General features: G+C 43.3%; 1 protein-coding gene across 1 annotated transcript in view; it reads right to left on the bottom strand.

The window, feature by feature from the left end:
- Positions 1-841: 841 nt before the first annotated feature.
- The window catches only part of OTUD3 (OTU deubiquitinase 3), a 12579-nt gene continuing 679 nt past the window's right edge, over positions 842-12741 (bottom strand). The window contains exons 2-9 of the mRNA XM_026067374.1: positions 11895-12043; positions 11029-11141; positions 9050-9181; positions 7473-7595; positions 6674-6793; positions 5863-5959; positions 4900-5078; positions 842-4591 (exon numbers count right to left, since the gene is read on the bottom strand). Of these exons, the coding sequence (XP_025923159.1) occupies positions 4415-4591; positions 4900-5078; positions 5863-5959; positions 6674-6793; positions 7473-7595; positions 9050-9181; positions 11029-11141; positions 11895-11958 (1005 nt within the window). The 5' untranslated portion in view covers positions 11959-12043 and the 3' untranslated portion in view covers positions 842-4414. The remainder of the gene's footprint in view (positions 4592-4899; positions 5079-5862; positions 5960-6673; positions 6794-7472; positions 7596-9049; positions 9182-11028; positions 11142-11894; positions 12044-12741) is intronic.

The raw sequence follows: 12741 nt of genomic DNA, 5'->3' as shown, positions 1-12741 counted from the left end.
GGCTGCCTTTGAGGTAGCTGCTCAAAGCAGAAGGGCTCTGGGGAGCTGGAGGTGACCCGCATCTGCCCTCCCCACAAATGCGTGCAGCTTTCTTAGCATCGACTTCAAACAAACAGCAATTTCACTGCAGTTCAAAAATGCTCTGAGGATACTCTGTTTTCCTTTGGTGTTAACAGCACTTCTAATGGTTCCTTCCCCATAGGGAACACGAGTCTGTACCCTGAGCAACATCTCAAACAACTCCCCTGGTTTTCTTGCTTCCTACAGTAAGCATGGTATCTTCTCTAACTCTGTGAAACATGCCTTCAGTTCTCCTTTTAATCATTTTCTCGTGTTGGTTAAGGGCTTGGCTTTCCATCAGAGACAGGAGTTCTTCAAGCTACAAACTATCCAAGTTTCTCCTCAGTCAGAACTCAGAATCACAAGCATTTATACCAAAGATGAGACAGAAAATAGCCAGGGGAGCGCTAATTAAGGCTGTGCTGCCCTCTAAGGTTTATGCCTGCAAACAGGCACCGCTCCAGACAGCGGCAAGGTGCAATCACACAGGACTTCAAGAGCACAGGCCAGCCTGTTTTTATACTACACCGAACGTACCGATTCTCCCCACCTTCAGCAAGGTTTCCAAAGCAGGCACACGAGCCGCCTGCTCCACCTCAAACACGTGCGTTGGGACCATGATAACGCCAGCGGACAGGCAAGCGTATCCGCAGGAACAATGCAGGCTGCACGTACTCACCCCGCCAAACGTCGCCCAGYTCAAATGAAAGGAAGCAGATGTCTTGATAGAAACATCTGGATGTTTYGCCTTTAGTTCACAGCAATACACAAGACTCCAGTCTCACAGTTCAAGCAGCACATCTTTGCAGGCTTTATTGCACCAGGTATTCAAAAAACACAAGATTTGGTTTGCTAACAGGAGCAGAGTCTCTGCCACGTGTTTGGAGTGGGAAGAGGATAAGACTTGCGTGGTTTCAACAGACTCCAACAGTAAATGAAGGCACCTTCCGAGAGCACTGCTACGGATGCAGATACTACAGATGACATGGCTTTACTTCGGCTATTCAGGCACTGCAGATGAGGTAAGGCTACTGTTAAAAACACAAATGAACTGGATGCCCTCCAAGAAGCAACAAGGTACACCAGAAACAACGAGCAGTAGAGAAGTCCCTCCTGTTCACAGGACATCATGACAAGCTTTCACAAGCTGAGACTGTCCTTGGTCTACAAGTGCCTGAAGGGAAGCAGTAGCCAAGCTTTGCATTTTCTAAATTGTCCTGGAAAGAAGGCCTCGATTCTACCACATACTCACCTCGAGGCCAACGGTGATCCCACCAGTCCAGCAGCAACATAATCTTGGTCTTCACCCAGCCGCCCCCTTGAGATGAGCAAAGATGCAAGCTAACACACTTCGCAAGCCATCATCCTTCTTGAGCAATCCCAGCGTATCCCAAAACCGAGCTGACTGAGGTCACACGCAAAACGCTTGATGTGGTTAGGTCCATTTACATCCCAAATACTGCTCGACAATCTTAGCTAGTAACAAACAATCTATTCTCAGACAAATACCAAGGGAACATGCAGAGTTTATTATCCTACAACCACATATTAGGAGGCACAGTTAGCTCCTCTGAAGAGCAGACGTGAGCAAAGGAGCGAATCATGGCTTTGCTTCTCTTCTTTCTCGCCTCCCTTCGCCCTGCAAGGAAAATTCACAACCCGTTTACGAAGCAGATTCCTTGCATAAAAATGAGTTCCCTGAGGAAGCTTGCATAAAGACTCCCTAGAAAAAAAATACACATCGTAAGGGTTGGTGATAATGCCAGTGGCTAAAGGAGAAAAAAAACCTAAAACAGACCAAAAAGAAAGTTTAACATCTTCAGATACAAGAAAGGTTTTCCAAGTACAAAGCTATCCTGACAAAAATCAAGAGCATCTGACTGGTCTAAAAAGACAGCGCAGCACATTAAGGGTTTGTTTTAATCAAATTACACTTGGAGACTAAAGCGTTTTCAGCTACATTTGCTTATAGGTATCACAAGCCATGAGCCTGAAGGTCAGCCCCTCTCTCCTATTAAAGATGTGGTGTCACTGCAGGCCTGCCCTTTATCCTGGTCATGGTTAGCTTCTGCAGGTCCCTTCATGCCTACAGTAGAAGCTCAGCCTCTTGTCTGCTGGTTACAGGACAGCTCCCCTTCACAGCTGTCCAGGCTTGAAGCAACCAATAATCCTTTCATCAGCTCTGGCTCAGGAAGGAAAAAAAAGCAAGTCATTAAGATCAAACAGCTTATTCTCAGCACACAACTGCAAACTCACATTGTCATTTCAATTTACGCATGCTAGTCACCTGCAGAACACATGGGCCTTACCCAAACCAGCACACAGCAGCAGCAGAGGTGATGCATCCACCTGGAGCACCCGCTTGCGCCCACTGCCTTTAACTCTCATCACACTGTTCAAGTGACCTGTACTTTCTCCCAGTTTAGCTATGACTTCCCATTCTTCCCRCTACTGTAAGAGCTAGTCTTGGGAAAAATAATTCCAGGAAATAACAGCGCTAACAACAGGCCATCTAAAGGTTGGCATAAAATGGAAGTTATCAAAGTCGGTCTTCACTTTAAGAACATCACTGGGAATTCAAGACTCATCCGTGTTCTTCCTACCTACCAAATACTGCTCCGATTTCCCTCAGCAGCAATTACTCATGGTTACCACTAGCACTTAAAGCAGCATATAATATGTTTCTTCACTTGCCAGACACTATATCCCACCATAAAGTATAAGAGCTGCTTTGTATTATTTTTATTGCCACCAATTTTACTGTAGGAACTAAAGCACTTTTTTTGCCAGCGTTCAAGCCTGCTCTTCTCCTACACCACCAGTATGTAAAGCAGAGCTCTGTTCTTCTTATGCTTCAAATGCTCCTGATAATCGTAGCACGGGATAGAGAGTACTAGCTCAGATCTTGTCTTGGCAGTTCAGTCCAAGAAGTAGTTTATATTTCAGTGYTGATTTGGAAACTTCAAAGACATGAGGATTTTTTTCAAAAGCAACTTTGCTCACACTGAAAAGTTCTGTTTAGTCTCTGCCCTGGCTGATGAGGTGTCTCCCGTTTCCTATTGTGTGCGTGTGTGTGCGCACGCACATGTGCTTTCTTAAAGCTTAGTGCTTGATACAAGTCCAAAAACCTGAGTGAAGCTGAAACACTGCAAGCCATAAAGCTGGAGCCAAGTCCCGCTATCCTTACACATTAGTCTAAACTCCCAATCCTATAGTGGAAAGCACCACAGGATTCAAGCTGCATRTTCTATGGTACTTGGTGACCTTACTGAAGAGGAATTTAAGATGAAAAAAATCCTACCCTGGAAAAAGCTTGATTTACGAAGAGTGAAGCAGGCAGGATTCCCAGTGATTCTTGCTCCTTGGAAGCTTGTTCCCAGGACTTTTGATCCATTTGCTACAATAATTTCATTTGGAGACTAACGACTATCAAGTTCCTGGCTTGGACTGTAGCCCTAAAGCTCCAGAGGAAGGCAAAGGAGATGAGATTCCAGATGTCCAAGTAACAGCACATTTTGACTGCGCTCAACAGAAATCTCACACCTGCTCAGGTCCTGTTTTACCACCTCATTAGACTTCGCCAGGTTGGATCAAGCAGTCCTGCAGTCTACAGGAGTCCACTGAGAATCTGCCCCCCACCCCGCACAGTAAGAGGAAGACATCAGAAGGACTCAACAGCTAGCAAACGAGCTCATCTCAAAACTCATGCAAGAAGCAAGCTTGGACTCTACAATGCCATTTTCCCTTTATGYATTAATCATTTCTGAAACAGCACACAGCTGAGCGCAAAGGCAAGAGCAATTCTGGTTCAATTAAAGCTTGTCACTAAGCTCTCAGGTAGGAAAGGAAAGTCTTATGTATGATCCAGTGTTAGCTGACATTTGGAAAGGGTTCTGGGATTTTGTTCCCATACTTTCTAACTTTAAATAGGAAAAAAGGGAGTTCCTGAGTTGAGAACTGTTAACACTGTCCTTGACGGTAAGGTAAAAAAAAGCTCCTGCAAATTTAACCTGAAGTAAAAAGTTGTAACRGAAATCTAAGCACCTCAAGAGATCTCAAAGTAAAACTCTCACCACTGTGAAGAAAAAGATTCTCACCTTCATCTAACTCCAAAATAATAAATAAGTCTCTACTTTTTTGTTAACTTCAAACTCTTTTCATACACCAGCTGATGCAGTATTACCAAATAAATGTTCTTCCTGCAACTGGAGAAGCAGAAAGTTAGTGCATGCTTGGAGATCTCTGCAGAAACTCATTTCAAGATAACAGGTGCTTGGAGATTTGTTCTGAAGAGGAGTTTTGTCTTCATCAGTTTTATTCGCTTTCCGCACTAGAGYGCTCGGAACACGTTCATTCATATGTTTAGGGCTGCCAGGGCCTTCACCAGGGTGACTTGGGTATCTGAGTCCGTCTCCCTCCTGTCACCATCTGCACAGTTAGTCTTGTTGGCCAAGACCTTTTGTCGGTGCCTTTCTTCCTGCCGCTTCTTCTTCTCTAACCGCTGCTGTTCCTTCCTCTGTTTTTTAGATACCTGAAAGGGAAGGATGAAAACACAGCTGAACACACACATTTCCTTCTCAGATGAGGAAAAATAGCACACCGGAAGGCAGACAAGCAGATATCAAAGCAGCTGCCTTAACACATTTAATCCAAACTATTTATCAGGACTATGTTTTCTCACTTTGGGAAAAATGCCATGTGTCACTAACTTAGTTCCTATTAGAGAAAAAATCACAGCTATGTGAGCAAAATTTAGTAAGCTGAAGCTTTCTAATTCAAAGGAGAAAACRGTTGCTGATGATCCACATCTAAATTGCTCCCAAACCACCCTTCACATACCTTTGTGTTTTTGCTAGCTCGATTCTCTTCATCACATCTAGCCTGTCCTTTGTTTTCTAGCTTATCTTGATGCAAACTCTGATTTCCAAAGATTCTCGAGCCGCTTCCATTTTCTTCCCACAAAGTTGAGCTGCACAATTTCTGTCCTTTGTCTTGGGAATCACACTGCTCTTCAGTACCTACCAACAAGCAGATGTTTTTCTCAGACACACTACCCAGAAGCTGACCAGTTCCTTCTTGTGTACTTTTTGCAGATTTTTGGGTGTGGGTGGAGGGGCGTTGAATATTGACAAAAATCAGTTCAGTAGCCACTCTGGTGTGCTCCGAGTAAATAGGACAACATATTCTTCACCTGCTAAAAGGTGGGAAGGGGACACTCCACACAAGATTCCAGCGGCATGTATTATTTTTCAGAAGCTACAGTATAAAGCTCCACTAACGTTTGTGCTCAACTTCACAAGATAATACAGCACAGGCAACCGAAGGAAAAGCCAGATCTTCTAGTGCTCGAGAACTGGGCTAGACCCAATATATCAAGTTCTCCAAGAGCAAGAGCAGATCTAGGCTAGATTATGTTCTGAGTTGGTTCATAAACCTGAAAGTTACCTGAGGGGGGAGCCACTGAATGGCTCAAGGAATTAGTAATCCGATACGGATTCTTTCAAGACTTTACAACAGAACAAATCCGAGTGAAGTTAGAACAAGATTTGTTCGATGGCCTGTAAGAACTCAGCTGAGTGTCTTGCACAGCCCTAGGTCAGTCTCACAACTGGCAAACCAAAAGCCTCTGCAGATGCACAAGATCTGTCCTCACTAATAACCCTCCTGAGCACAGAAAGGCCGAGGTGGCAGCACAGCCAACAGCAAGCCCCTGCTGAACTGCTTTGTTTACAGTGAACACCAGCCTCTAACCCTTACACAACATTTTCCTGAAACACCAGGCTACAAACTCCAGGTACTTACTGATTCTTTCCGCTTCATTCACTTGGAAGATGGCAAATATTGCCGATTCAACATTGTAGTTTTCCACTTCCAAAATCTGGTTTATTAAGTCAATGTCCTGTTCGCAGGTAGAGAGAGAGAACACAYTGAAGGGATTTTAAACTACTGACGTACAGACACTCATTCAACAGCCACATGCACCACTCAGAGGGTGGTGGTATCTGTTTTTACAATCTCCRAATTAGCCCATACTGCATTTTTCAAGACGACAAGGGAAAAGACATTAAAATCTTGAAGACACCAGGAAAAGGGAGTTCTGATCAGAGCTAAGAGCTCCAGAAATTCACAAGGGATTGTGTCTGAAGGAGGCTAAACCTGGCAAACCAGTTTCTTCAGAATACCAGCTACCCCTTACATGTATGTCATGCTGCTTCAGTGTAACAGTTCCACTCTTGATCCTTCCTGTTCTGTGCATTTGCACAGTGCAAGCAACAATCTGCAGGAACAACACAGATTGTAACTATCTAGCAACAGCAGCTGAGATCTGCAGAGTAACAAGCCATTTGGGATGCTCAGCTACAGACATCTGCAGGTGATTCACATTTTACAGAACTTGCTGTGGATTTTTTGGAAAGGTTTCAAGACAAACCCTCCAAAGCTATCAGGTACTCACAGCATTTCATCTGCATTTAAGGGTTGGATCTAGGATGAAATGCATCCTAATTTGTGGCTATGGTACTGAAGTCGCCCAAGATTAAAACTTTTAATTATTCCMAAGGCTACTTTCACATATCAAGAAGTTCTGAATGTCAGAAGGTTACTCCATACTGACCGAACATCCAGTTGCATTACACACTTTCTGTACARCATCTTCCATTTCATCTTCAATTTGATCTTCAGATTCACCCTTCTGTGGCTTCATTTCTTCCTCCAAATTATTTTTGCAAAGCATCTGCAAGAAAAGCAAAGCCCAGCAGATCACACAAGCATGCTGTCATTTCATCATATGCAACAAAAATCTGACATCACTCTAAATTTAATCACTATGGCACACTTTTCTCAAAAATATCCTGTATCAGTGTCTTTGACATCGTGCAACTTTCAACATCACTGACACCATTTCCCACAATTCATCAAATTCACTACAAGATCATGCATAGCAAYAGACAATCACTGGCTTCTTTAATTAAATACTCATTTTATTACAATACCATACAAGATACAATTGTGTGCAGAGAACCTCAAGGACAGCACGGCTTAATCCTTAACAGGAAAAAAAATGAGATATGAAGAAGACTGCTGAATTAAGCTGTTGCATTTCCAGCTCTTTCTTCCCTCCCTTTTTGTTTTTAGGTATTTTTGCAATTGAGGCACTTGAGTATGTGACTTAGATGAGATTACTTCAAGACTTCCACAGCCCTCATCACTGCAGATTCGGGATTGATTTCCAGCCCAGTAATTTAAGCACTTCACAACTCTAATTTTATTAACCAGAGGAGTTTTTCTATTCCCAACATGAGGGAGGGACCAAACTCCTCTCTCACTCTATGCAAATGAGAAACCAAATCAACCAGAAACATTCATCTATTTTTTCACCCACAACTGACTCGGGTCGTTCTGTCATAACGAACCTCCATCCGAAGATACGCTGGAGCTTCGGAATCATCATTTATTCTCCTCACGCTGTCGTAGTGTTCTCCATATCGATAGGCAATATGCAGTTCCCTTGCATTGCTTTTGTCTGTGCCTCGAATCTAAATGGAACAAAATTCCAAACGCTCATTTGTCTTTTATTAACTTTGGCATCACATYTTAAAGAGTACTAACCTTTTGAAGCACTGATAAACACTGCACTATGAAGCAACATGAATAGCTACTGGAGCATATTTAAACAGGAAACGTTGACTCAATAATCCAGATGTGCCTATAATAACAATACGACTTCTATTTCAAGGATAATGTTTGAGAAAACCTGACAATCAGTTTTAGTCAGTTACATCATTACAAACAAAACAGTATGAAAATATTTATTTTCAGAGGAAAGCTCAAAATGATTTTCTAAGTTTCCCCTGGAAGGTAGTCCAGTTTCGTGACAATCTTCTCCAGCTCCAATTTCAGTTTCCATTCAACGTAAAAGGCATTTTCCCCTCAAACGGGATGAAAAATAACTGAGTCAATTCCAGTCATGACCACACTGGAAACAGCCACCTAAAACAAACTTCATTCTGCAGTTGCGAGAAGACAGCATTTTAACAGTTAACATTTGAAGCGGATGTGTTTGGTTTTTAAAGAAAAACCAACACAAATAAAGTCAAACCATGAAAATTAATTCCACTCAGGAGCACTGTTAACAGYCAAAATTCCTCTGCTTTGTCAGCACCAGGTATAGCAGTTTCTGTAGAAAATTGCTGCTCTGGGTATTATCTGCACTACTGCAAGAATAATTCCTACCCCGAATATCGCGCTCTCAAACTATTAGATAAAAGCTACACAACATATCAACTCTTGCAAGGAACACGGAATATTACACCACATCTGTCAACTGCCTTTGCTTTCCTGTCAAGCCAGAGTCCAAAGATCCGAGACCTTTGCTGGAGAAGATGCCAGTAAGCAAACCACAAGAAACACTTGCTTCAGGGCTCCAGAATTTCCCAGTCCCTATACGTCTCCGAATCAGCTTTTCCTAACTTACAGCATTTACACCAAGTCACCTTTCAACTACACCTGCAGTTTATGCCTTGCCTTAATGACTTCACATTTCACTATAGATTTTTCTCCACTCACATATTTTACACTTGTTCACCTTTAAGTTCCAACACAACACTTGGTTATATTTAAGTCCTTCTTTTCATCCTATTAAGCTGTTTGACATGTTGGATTTGAGTAAGATTCATTTCTAACGTTTCTCATTTGCCAGAGCCCAGAGAGGTATCTAATAAATCCTGAAGATSTTGAAAGATTATTCTGAAAATTAGCCAACTTCTTCAGCTCTCATTAGCAAATCTTCTTTTTGTACGCACAGTACACGTGAACAGTAAATGAAAGTTAGCTGCAGGAAAAAAGCAACAACACTGAAAAAGCTAAAGTTATCCAAAGAGCCAATAAAACAATCTTTACATCCGCGCTATCTCGTGGCTCTACATTTGCAGTCACTATCAGGAAAAAGTAAAGGGTGTTTAAACCCTAAAGAGACAGTTGAGATGCCCACCTTCAATAAGCTTTTGATTAGGCCAGCTTGAGAAACAGCTGGAGATCCTGAGCATTTCTCCTGCTCACATCTTTCCAGCTTGGCTGCAGTGGGTGAAAATGGTTCTCTTGAAATTAAAGGGTAATTCACCATCTGCTTCAGAGTTGAGACCAAAGGGGAGATTCACATCATCTGCTTTAAGCATCTTGCTGGTTCACCTCTCTGGAAATGCTCTCTCTGTAATCTAATCTTTCCAAAATTTTGCTGGAGCTCCAGAGCAGAGAGAAAAAAGACTTGGAGAAGTATGAAACATTAAGAAAAATATTGAGGTTAACATTAAGAGAAAGGGTGCCCTGGGTTGGCAGAGTCTGGTAACTTGCTAACATTGGCACCACGTTGCGAACCCTCACGTATTTCAATGCCCTGATGTATCCTCCACGCGGGGAGGAGACTCCCTGTATTACAACTATTAGCAGCTCTCTACTCGTGCCGTTTTGAAGAGTGCAAGGCGGTGTTATCATAAGACTGTCATTATGATATTAAAGAAAAAAAATCAGGGAAAAGGATACCAGCCGAAGACTGCCTGCACCACTGGTATTCTGACATAGCTACATAATCATCAGCTGATTTGACTCCCCAGGGCTATTAATGTCTTTCACTAACGAGATTACATGATGGACCACTTGTTCCAGACCCCGCTGTAAGAGGAAACCGTATCAGTCTACTTTCATAAACTGATTCAGGCATCCAAAACACAGAACCTCATCACAAACTCAGTATCTACAATCCCAGAAAGGTCAATGAAGGGGGGGAAAGAGTCGAAGATTTTCAAGGGGACATATGAAATATCGATAAGGGTAAAGTACACTGACACAAGTATCCGGTTCAGAACAGTAACGAAACACGAACAGCACCTCCGTGAACTCCAGCAGGCTCATTTCACCTCTACGTACTCTCACAGGTCAAGCAGTTGAATATTCCTACTCATTGGTATCACRGCTGTCAGGTACGTTTTTCTTTTTTAAACATGCAGGTTAGCTCTCTTACTTCCAATGGCTGCCATACAAAGTTTAAACTTCTTCTGGTTCAGGAATCCATCTGACACTGTTTCAAATGCATTTAAGACACTATTGACAGCTTTCACCTTGTCTTTTCTTCATTTCCCTGTTTAATTCTAATTACCTCATTGGTGCTATCTCTAAACTGGAGCGAGCCCTTAAATCCATTATTACCATCACTAAAAAAAAGTCAAGAAAATCTTGGCTTGAACATAGGGTCTCACTTGCTCAATAAAAGGGCAGATAATAAGAGGCAGATTGAGTGTGGATCCATTCTAGGGTGGATCCACTACAGGAAAATGACAACAGAAAAAGAGGAAAAAGAGGAAGGACACGATGGACCATTTGTTCCAGTCCCCTGCTGTAAGAGGAAACTGTATCAGTCTACTTTCACAAACTGATTAAACACCTCCTTAAGGCTTTGAAACTTCCTCCTCCTTTTTTTGCCCATTCTAGAACCTCATTTCTCCAACTGTTCGAAACCATTTCATTCCCAATCTGATGCAGAACAGATGGCACTTCATCCCACCACACTGCAGGGGCTGCCCTGCTACACCTTCACTTTYGAGTTTCCTGAAATTTGTTAACATTCAAGTCTCCTTAAGTCCAGCTCAAATTTCTGTGAGAACAGCCACCTTGCATGTAGTCTGATCCTCAGGAGAGAGGAACGTTACTGAAGCTAGTAGCTTAAAACCAGAGTTCTGTMTCCATATACTCATGCTTCACACATTCACTGTTTTGTTTTGTTTCCTCTCCTCCTAGCTGACGTCTTGAGGACTCTCTTTCCAGGCTGAAAAAAGCAAGCACAGCTCAACACCATGCCAAGCTACCTACGGCTATGAACCAGTGTTTTCGTCATCTTTTCATAGATCAGAAAGTTTCAAAACTATAGGTACCCGTCAGCTAAAAATCAGACCGAAATACAGAAGTTTTGCTTCTCACCTGCCAGAGCGGAGCATTAGGCTGATGAATAACCACATTCATTTGATTGTTCCTTGCAAACGCCACAATAGCATCATTGCCAGCAAAGGTACCGGGCTTTGCCAAATTGGTAACTAAAGAAAAAAAAAAAAATGTTGTAAGAGTTGGAAACTTCGCTTCTGACACTTCCTAAAGCACTGGAGGGATAGTGAGTAACAACTTCAACACTGGCCCAAGAAATTCTGGAAAGAAAACCCCAACTGCAAAAGAGCGACTGTTGAGGCAAGAGTTTGGCAGTGACAGAAGTTAGTGAGTCTTAAATGACCACAGAAAGCGCTAAATAATGCGGTACATCCTTAGATTATTCTAGGTCATGAGCCCTGTGTTAGCTCTGAAAAAAAAAGTGTCATKAATTAAATGACCAAAGCACTTTCCTGCATCACCTGCATATTACTTGGCACATCCTCAAAGCTGTTAGAACAAAGGCTGTGCTAGTCTCTGCTTTGGATCTTTCCCTGGTTTAACACTGTGGAAAATATCAAAARTCAAGGAGAGAAGCCCATGGAAATCAGCCATTCAACACCCACCAGCATTCAAGGGGAGCTAGACACTTAAGTTAATCAAATTCCTTTTGAAAACACCACGTTTGTATTCTCTGCTTTTTTCTTTCCTCTGCCAAGTTTCTCCTAAATTTAGAAAAGTTCCTGGGCAAATTTAATAGCTCGTTTTCCTAAAGAAACAAAACAAAGAAACTACTGTGTCTAAAAACTAGAAAGCTCTTCTAAAATACTCCTGGGATGAGAAACAGTGTAGTAAGAAGGTACACGAATGAAATGTAATCATATTGCACAATATCCTCTTCCACCAGGGTCTTACGGAGACCGTACCATGTTTCTCAAAGGGAACATCATCCTCCACAAAAGGCTCAAAATCCTCCCGCTGCTTTATCATGTAATCCACCGTCTCCTGGCGATGTTTAAGGTGGTTCYGCGAATGCCCCTCAAGCTGATCGCCGAGGGCCCGAAACAAACAATTGCTACCAAAAGAGAAATTGCAAGTGAGCGTGGGTGAAAGGTGGCTAACAGAGTACCCCGAAGCAACCACCCCGAAGGAGTAGCAGAAAGAATACAGACTGGGCAGCAGAAGCTCCCCCCAGTGCAATCCTGTATTGAGGCACTGACTGAAGCACCCAGCACTGCCAATGAAAAGGGCTGGAGCTGCCTCCTCGTTAAAGAGCCCAGACTGGAAGCAGTGTCCAGCCAGTGTTAAGAGGAAGAGAGGTGAGCTACACTCCTTCTGCCCAGGAAATCAACAAGGATATGGATGTGAAGTACCACCTATTCCCAGGACTTAGAATGGCTGAAATCAGAATTGGTAATATGAGCATAAAATTGAGTGAAAACAGAATCGTATCCTGCACAGCAAGTCAACAGCATTAACAGCACCAGGCCCAACCGTCCTAAACCGCAACCACGACAAGTGACAATGCCACAAAGGACAACCCAACCGTTCGCCAAGCAATTCCCCAGYGGCCACGTTTGTAACCCCCCTCTCTCCCAACGCTTATGGCGCCTCCCACGCCCCACGCAGCCAGGGCGGCCCCCAGCCCCGCGGGGGTCGGGCCTGGGGCTAGAGGAGCCCCCAGCCCCGCCGGTGCCAGGCCCCGGGGCAAAGGCGTCGCGCTGCCGGGGGCGCAGCGAGCCCAGAGCCCCGGCGCGGCGCTCACCCGTCGCC

The sequence above is a fragment of the Apteryx rowi genome, unplaced genomic scaffold (genome assembly GCF_003343035.1).
Source record: "Apteryx rowi isolate R43461 unplaced genomic scaffold, aptRow1 scaffold_259, whole genome shotgun sequence".
NCBI lineage: Eukaryota > Metazoa > Chordata > Aves > Apterygiformes > Apterygidae > Apteryx > Apteryx rowi.
Note: the sequence above shows the minus strand (reverse complement) of the source record. Positions and strands in the feature narration are given on the sequence as shown.